This window comes from Danio rerio, chromosome 24 (assembly GCF_052040795.2).
Source record: "Danio rerio strain M-AB ecotype USA chromosome 24, GRCz13ab, whole genome shotgun sequence".
Lineage (NCBI taxonomy): Eukaryota > Metazoa > Chordata > Actinopteri > Cypriniformes > Danionidae > Danio > Danio rerio.
Genome location: NC_141044.1, coordinates 16,187,077 through 16,195,687, shown reverse-complemented (window position 1 = coordinate 16,195,687; position 8,611 = coordinate 16,187,077). Strand labels below are relative to the sequence as shown.

Sequence of the window (8,611 nt, the reverse complement as noted above, 5' to 3'; positions counted from 1 at the left end):
ATATGTGGTCAAAATCAAACGTCTGATATAAAATGAACAAGCTCATCTACACTTCCAGCAATTTTTGGCTGCTGCAGTCTTTACATAATGGCAGTGATTATAACAAACAGCATGACAAATGATTGTAACATTAAGCTGTGCCCTTTGACCTCTTGTTGTGGTCCGATGTTTTGAGAAGCAGAGTGTTCATGTTGAATGTGGAAAGAGTAATCTGTCAGAGAGCCTTTCTCTCTCTTTCCTTCTCCATCACAGACAGTTGGTACCATGAAGACACAATCAGGGGGCAGCAGATGTCAGTGAGACCGCCTTTGTTTCTATTCTCTTCACACCGGACCACCTCATTGCAGTAGTCCATTGTCATTAATTTGTTGTTGGGGGATGTTCACACTCCTCCTCTCCTGACGCTTACCGTCATTTAGTAAAACACCGCAAGAGCACACTCTGAAGTACTTTGTCTGTCTGTCTGTCTGTCTGTCTGTCTGTCTATGTCTGTGTGTGTGTGTGTGTGTATATATATATATATATATATATATATATATATATATATATATATATATATATATATATATATATAGTTCAGAATCAGCTTCAGATTGTTTATGTTGTCATTTATCTTATTCATACTCCATTATTTTCATTCTCAGATGTGAAACATTGATGTGACACATATTTCTGTTCTGTCTGAGAAAAAGAGTCTATTTGGATTTCCCATATACAAATGTTTCAAATATGCAATATATGTTTCAAAACAGTGTTTCACTTTGTTCAGCCATTAAAGTTAAACATAATTGTTGCAATCTTTTGAAATATATGTTGCATATATCTGTCATTTTACATACATGAAATCCAAATATCTGAACTTGTATGTCATACGTGGTATATGCCTACATCTCTATATAGATCAGATTTCCATAAGCCATATAAATACTTTTTATAGCCTTAGTCTTTGTAAAAAATACACAGAAAAAAAAATATTCAGAGATGATTCCTTGGATTTATTAAATTCTTTAATTAAATGGTTATAAACAATTTATGGTGGCTGAATTTAAACAAACTAATTAAGTTGACATTATATTCTAAATTGAATTTGTTTGTTTCTATTCAACACATATAATTTGCAACAATTTTGCAGACACTTTTTATCAGTGATATAAACTAATTAGTGTTGAAATAAACATATCTTTTTTCTTGATCTGAGTAAGCAAATAAACCATTGCATTGACAACTGTTTTAATATCAGCACATTAACACATAAATTATTTTCATAAAATCGTTATGGAAATAATACAAAATATTGCGCTCATTCAATTCATTTTCATTTTTCATTTTCAGGCGAAACCGACAAGAGTTACATCTTAAGACTGTACAAATATAAAATAAGACAGGTAACATGATAATCAATAATAATAATAATAATAATAATAATAATAATAATAAAAATAATAATAATAATAATTGTATAACTGGCTTTGGGTGTCCAGTTCACAGTCCGACATAGGGCAATTTGCTTTGAGCTAACTTTAAAAAGTACAAAAACATGGATTTCTCTCTAGCCAAATACATTTAAATAAATATTAACACCTTTAAAAATAACAATACAGTTAAAGAAAAATATATTTTCCAGAAGACATGTAACTACATTAATTAAAATAGCTACACAATACAAACAACATTAACAAGTTACTTTGACATCAGCAAGTCATCTTTGAAATGAAAAGTCTGAAGAAGTTTAAAACGTGATTTGAGTGTTAAGAGTATTAGTTCCAGGGTCTGTACTCGGAGCTGATGCTCGTCATCCCGGGGAAAGAAAAAGTGTCCGCCAGCTGTGTCTGCGCGTGTAAAGACTCTTTGGTGGAGAAGAGCGCGTTCTCGTCTGCGGGAGGAACAACAGAGCTTTCCAAAAGTGGCCGCTCTGTAAGGGGACAGAAATATACCATTACTTATGATTCTTATCTTTCAGGTTTTTTTTTTTTTGCCATTTTTAGTATGATTTTAATATTTTCAGAAAGCAGCTTAAAATGTCTTCGTACTTTTATGAGCCTTCATGTGATATTTCAGCTCTTGTGCCTCTTGGAAAGTGGCCCCACATACATCACAGGAGAGCTGCTTGTCTTTGGCGTGTGTCCGCCGGACATGGCTGTCGTGGGCCGCGTGAGAGGCGAACGCTTTCCCGCAGTGTTTACACTTGAACGGCCGCTCGCCGGAGTGCTGGCGAATGTGTGTGCGAAGGATGCTGGAGGCCGTGAACGCCTGCGACATTCACAAATACAAATTCACATTCAGAAATGGTAATTTACACACATACCATACGATAAAATCTAAATTGCAACACGTTTTGTAAAAGGTCTCTTTAGGTCTAATAAAATGTTTCCTTCAGAACCTTTGAAACCCTTTACATTTATTTTGCATTCACAATGCCAGAAAAAAAAAACATTTTGTGTTTCCAAATAAAATGAAAAATACACTTTTATTGAAAAGTTCTTGGTATCACAATGTTTTCATAGGCTACTGCAAATATATTCCCTAATCTGAAGAATTGTTCCCCCATGCACTACAACGAACCCTTGTCGAGTGAAAAATTTTATAAATGAAACCATTAATAAGAAAAAAAGAAGTAAACAAAAATATTTTAAAAAGTGTATTAGACAAACATGCAGCAAAAAATGTTTCAGCAACGTTTAAATAACGTTCACAGTTAGCTGATGTTGAAATTTATTGTTTATTAGCCTACTGTGTGGGTCAAATTATTTTCATAATTTACCAAAATAGCTGCCGCAAATAATAATAGGCTAATAATAATAATAATAATAATAATAATAATAATTATTATTATTATTATTATTATTATTATTATTATTATTATTATTATTATTATTATTATAACGCGAAAACAATAGACCTATACCCTGATAAAAAAAAGAAAAAAATCGAACCTAGCAGTCTAGCCTCCCTGCATTTTCTTTAGCCGTTACTTCTATTACAAAATTTTTTCGTGGGCGTACGTAAACCTAAACTAAACACAATAGTTTTCGGGCTACTTTATAAATAAAACGGTCTCTAGCAGTCCACAAACAAATCACAGAGAGTGACACGACCACTGAAAAGACTTCTCGCACGCGTAAGTGTTTAAGCATATAAGCGAGTTTAAAACAAAGCGACTGACGAACTTTTGTCTCCTCGAGAGTCATAAATTAAGGCATAATCCTTGCGCACAATGCACAGGAGGTGCATCTGCCATTAATTAGCATGTATAGAGCCTAAGTGTCTTCTAAGGACGAGTCCGGCGCTAACGAGCGCGCTGGTACACCATGAAAATAGTAAAATACTTAAAGCAAGACTTTAAATGGAATACACCTGTTTAAACACCAAGCAAACCTCACCTTGTTACAGTAAACACATTTGTAAGGTCGCTCTCCCGAGTGCACGCGCATGTGTTTGTTCAGACTGGAGGACTGCGAGAAACTTTTGCCGCACACGGAGCACTAAAAGGGAAAAAAAGGTAAGAGATTACATTCAAAAGTCAAAAAGTTGACCAAACTTAAGTGAATCAGAGTCATTCTTCTATAAGGATGCTTTTCGTGTCCCATCATTATAATATGTGTAAAAGTGATGATGAAAAACTCAGATCAACTTTAGTGAACAACAAAAATGTTAATCAAAGTAGGCTACACTCAAGATTTTTCAAACTTCTTTTCACAATTCTCAAGTTTTTTTGGACAGCTTAATTGTTTTGTTAATAATGTTCAATCTGTAAATGTTCAATCTATTTAAATGTATAAAACGTGTTAGGGAAAACATAAAGAAACTGTGTGGAACCCATAATTTTTACAGTGTAAGCAAATGCAATTTTTAATGTCCTTTTCTGTGATGATACAGAAATTGTGCATATTTTATTGTAAACAAATTTAAACCTCTTTTATTTACGCCTAGATGAACAACGCATTCTTATTTTTTTTCAGTTGAAGAAAATGTTTAAGTGATTAAAAATATATTTAGATATTTCCCTTTAAAGTACTATACAGATATCTAGATTCTTAAATGCAAATTTTTTATTATTAAATCTTATTCTAAGCCAAGCCATCTTAAATTCGAGTTCTAGTCTCTTATGTGCCTGTTTTTCTCAGTTTTTGTACAAAGGAGCTGTTCTTTCAGCACCATAACCATCAAATGATCATGCCAAGTATTATATTTACCTTATGTGGCCTGTGTTTCTCGTGCACATGGAGAATGTGAATTCGAAGACGATCTCTCTTCTCGAAAGATCTGTTGCAGAGGTGGCACGGGAATTTTCTGTCGCCCTGATCCACACAGCGCGTGTATTTCAGATGTTTGTCTCTATAGTACTTATAGGCGAACACTTTTCCACAACGATCACACTTGAAACCCTCTCCAGAATCTGGAATAAAGAAAAGGAAACATTAGCAATCTGCAAACATATCTGGACATCTTGTATAAAGTTAAATGATCAATAATAAAAGTGATTAATTTGCATCGTGCACGTACCTTCTGCCGGGAGAGCTTCACTGTCATCAATGAACTCTTTGAGGGTGAGAGGAATACCCAAAAACTGCACATAGCAATCTCCGTACCAAACCAGCAGCTCTTGGCCGGCTCGGATCTCTTTGCAGGCCTCATAATATATCTGTCCGTCACACTGCACCGCAATCAGGTTCTGCTCTTCAGGAAAGCGCGCGCACTTCACCAAGGACATCCAATTCCCTGGAGCGCCTCTTCCATCCACAAAATGACTCAAGCGGCCGTTCTCAAAGATCTACACATATGGGGAACACGCTTGGAATTAAATGCGAGCATCAGAAAAGCACATCTTTTAAAATGCTGTCTTTTTTTGCGCTGGGTTGAGTTTTTTTTTTTTTTTTCAAATGTTTTGGATAAATTGTGGTCTATTTTAACCCACCCATATTAAAAATAATAATGGTTGTACAGTTACTACAAATAAATAAAAAATTCTAATTTTTCAGGATGTTATAAATGCCCCCCTCCCCCATCTATAAAGGTAACAATGCGTTTGTTTTCGAGTTCTTTTCAATCTCATCATGGTCTTTGCCTTTTGAATTGATGCATTTCCTTAAGGAGATAAAGGTTTATGTACGTTTTAGTTTATTTAATGAATCTTTGCTGTGCTAAAAGGCATTGTTTTGATGAAAACATAATTACATAAAATATATATTTTATTATAATAAAAAGTTTGTCTGTTGTCAAATTATGGAGTCAGTCAAAGCAACTTGCTCTCTGTGGTTTGCATTTTCTCTACCAATGCAAGCCTTTTTCTAAGAAGAATGTTTGAGTGAAAGTTTTTTTTTTTTACTTTTAAAATGTTTCAATTAAGGAATTATGGTAGGTATGTACAACACGCATACACTTTCACCGTTTACCCATCTTGCTCAGTCAGGTTAGCCCATTCTTACACAGCTACTTGGGCCAAAACACAACCATTTTTACAGTGCTTTTATCAACTTTTTTCCCCAAACTTGCAATTTACCTCCCACATGAGTGTGTTGTCGTCATAGGTCTTGATCTCACTTGTGTTTACCAGTTTGCCTTGAAAGGGTCCAAACCTGGTGCCTTTTGGAATTGTGCTTTTATCAGCGAAAGCTCCATAATGGGAAAGGCTTCCACAAGTAGTTTGGAGAATCGATATGCCTAAAAAAATTAAGACACACGCACACACTATGAAGCTGCCATGTCAAAATTCAAATATATACTCAAAGAATGAATAAAAGGTTCCAATACCTTCAGGGAGTTCAAATCCTTCGATATCAACAGGGAGAATCTGGCGATCAGCTAAATAATTGGGGGAGAAAAAGTTTTAAACGAAGATCTTGAATAGTTTTATTCACATTATTATTGTTCCAAGAAATTACTTTGTATTAAATAGACCTATAATAAATTAAAGTGATTCTTGGACCAACCTGTGCTGGGAGGAAATGATAATCCAGAAATAGCATGTCCAGCATTTTGTCCTTGTTTTTTGGAATATCCGTACAGGACGGTAAAGAGGTCCTCCTCTGTAAAACTGTAGGTGCGCGCGTGTTCGGGAGTGGGATGTGCGGCCTGCGGGCAGCTGAAATTGTCCTTAACCGGAGAAGATAAAGCCGAAGAAGACTTTACACTGGACGGGCTGCTGAAATCAGACAGTGAGCCAGTGCTCTGGTCCTCGTGTCTGGCGTTGTACACGCTTTGCGAAGGCTGGATGTGCTGGAAGTACGGAATGTTGGACACATTAAGGATCTGTTCATGGAATATCGCGCTGTTGTGGCTGAAGAAAGGAGTTGCTCCGCTAAAGTTAAATGGCATGATCGTCTGCGCGTCGGTCACCATGCGGCCCAGAGACTTGAGGGGATGGAAGATGCTGTGCGCGCTCTTGAGGACGTCCGCGTAGTGCGCGCCGGGCAGAGATGGGTAGACAGCCAGACCCCTGTCTCTCACTGCGGGGTGACTGGAGAGAGAAACCGACATCTCTACAGCCAATGACTGATCCAAGGACACTTGCAGTTTGAAGTCAGTCCTGTAGACTGTAAACATATTATTTTAATTGTATCATCTTTGTTAATAACAAATAAATAATAAAGTTTACACAGTTTTGTAGTTTGAAAGTGCAGTTAGTTTGCAGGTTGTAACTATATCAACACTTTAGTTTTAGGCATTACCACGCTGATAAAGGATCTTAAGAGGCATTTAAATGCTTTGACTAAAAACTTTTTCTTAAAAGTTCTCCTTTTAACAAATTGATTCTTTAACCTATCAATTTATTTTCAGTTAGAACTGTTCACCAAAGGGACGCCAAAATTGGTTCTTTATTCTGGAAATATTTATTGAAGTGTTTTTATTATTATTTTTATTATTATTATTATTATTTTTAAACAAAGATAACTGTATGTTTTACAAAAACTTAAACTTAAATGTTCGGTCCAGTGTATTCCTTGCTTTTTCTTTGTAATAATTTCTCAAATTTACTACCCTACCAGTTATTATTTTACTGTGGTAATTTTGTAAATGGCTGTATATAAAAAAATATAAAAAATATGACTTTCTAAATTCACCATAACCGTGAAGCTGCTGTGAAAAACCTTTTAAGTAATCTTAAAAAATAAATATATATAAATGGCGCTTTACAGTGATGGTTCAAGTTTAAAACATTTCTGTTGTTGTCCCCTGGCCATTTTCTAGAAAAAAAAAAAAAAACTGCGCGCGTGCCAACAGAGACTAATGAGGGTCGTGACACTACAATTTAAGAACAGAGGGGTCAGCAGGAAAGGTCACCATTAATGAAGCCTCTCTAGCTCTTTTAAAAAGCATTAAATGTGCCATGCTCCATATAGTCCTGACCTCAGCTGGTTATCGCACACGAGGAGTTGACTGAAATCCATAATGTTCATCAAAAAAAACAAACAAAAAAAAAACATAAAAATAAGATATCGCAGTGATTCAAACCAAACAAACAAATAAATCAACTGTTATTGTTTAGAAATGTACTTACCATATAGCGACTTTGTGGCAGTCCCGAGATTCTCGTCTAGTGTTTGGGAAAGCTTTTAACTTTGTTTCAGAAGCGATGAAAAGAGGTCTGGTGTGTGTTGAGCTCGAGACAGGTCTGAGGACATATGGTTGAGTGAAGAAAAGCTACTAGAGAGGGGATGCCTTTCTCGGATCTGTGTTGTCATTGGTCAATCTTGGGTTCATCCTGAGGGAATTGCACTTTAACACGTTGTAGCAGCGCTGATCCTCCTCTCACAGCTCTCTTTCATATGCAGCAGAGTCTCTAATGTGTTAACTACTGTATGCGAGATCTTCACAGCTCCTAACCGAGATACGGCCAGAGCGGCACGAGCTCAGTTTAAAGGCTGTTTGACGGAAAACAACAAGTGATTTAGGAATAGGAAATAACTGGAGCTTGCAGTTTTAATGCAGGATATAATCTGCTTGTTTTATACCGTGATAATATATTTTTAGAAGCTAAAATACACTTCACAACCAGATCTGAAGAGAAACTATAGATGCAGGCTAACTACATTACTGAACAAGGCTCAATTTAAATAAAAAGGGGGTAAGAGTGAAACAAAGAGGTTAAAAAATCTAAGCTAAATCAAACATATTCCAAATGGCATTGAAAAGTAAATGAAAACAAATTTCACTAAGAAACTGCTAAATTGCACAATTATAAATTAAAGATACGTAAAATAATGAATTAAACATGACATTTTTAAACACATTGTCCAGCCTAAATGTTGTCTAGTTTGTTTTAACAAGGTAATGGCATTGTATGAATTAAATGAATAGTCCTAAGTGGGTCGATTTAAATGCAGTTTGGAAAAAAAATATTATTATTATTATTATTACAGTGTAACTACATAAAAAAAACAAACTTTTTTTTTTTTTTTTTTTTACATATTATGGCGTACAAACTAAAATACTAGTGCATTTCACTGTTAGGCTAAATACACAGAAACGCCAAGTTTGAAGTTTGACGGTGTCAAGATAAAAAAATAGGCCTATTTTGTAGCACAAATGGAAATGTTTTTCTTTTATGCGCATTTGTTTCTTTGAAAATGAGAATGAGCAATGAGAGGGTTTTAAAGTGCGTAATTGTATA

At 35.2% G+C, this 8,611-nt stretch overlaps 1 protein-coding gene across 3 annotated transcripts; it reads right to left on the bottom strand.

The window, feature by feature from the left end:
- Positions 1 to 1,213: 1,213 nt before the first annotated feature.
- On the bottom strand, positions 1,214 to 7,614 carry prdm14 (PR domain containing 14). 3 transcript variants are annotated; one of them, XM_087308772.1, is made up of 9 exons: positions 7,499 to 7,614; positions 5,931 to 6,533; positions 5,752 to 5,802; positions 5,501 to 5,661; positions 4,504 to 4,771; positions 4,194 to 4,396; positions 3,381 to 3,482; positions 2,031 to 2,250; positions 1,214 to 1,912 (listed from the first exon to the last, which is right to left on the bottom strand). In XM_087308772.1, exons 2-9 carry the CDS (start codon positions 6,475 to 6,477, stop codon positions 1,758 to 1,760), a joined length of 1,707 nt encoding a protein of 568 aa, XP_087164898.1. In that variant the 5' UTR covers positions 6,478 to 6,533; positions 7,499 to 7,614; the 3' UTR covers positions 1,214 to 1,757.
- Between the last annotated feature and the right edge of the window lie 997 nt (positions 7,615 to 8,611).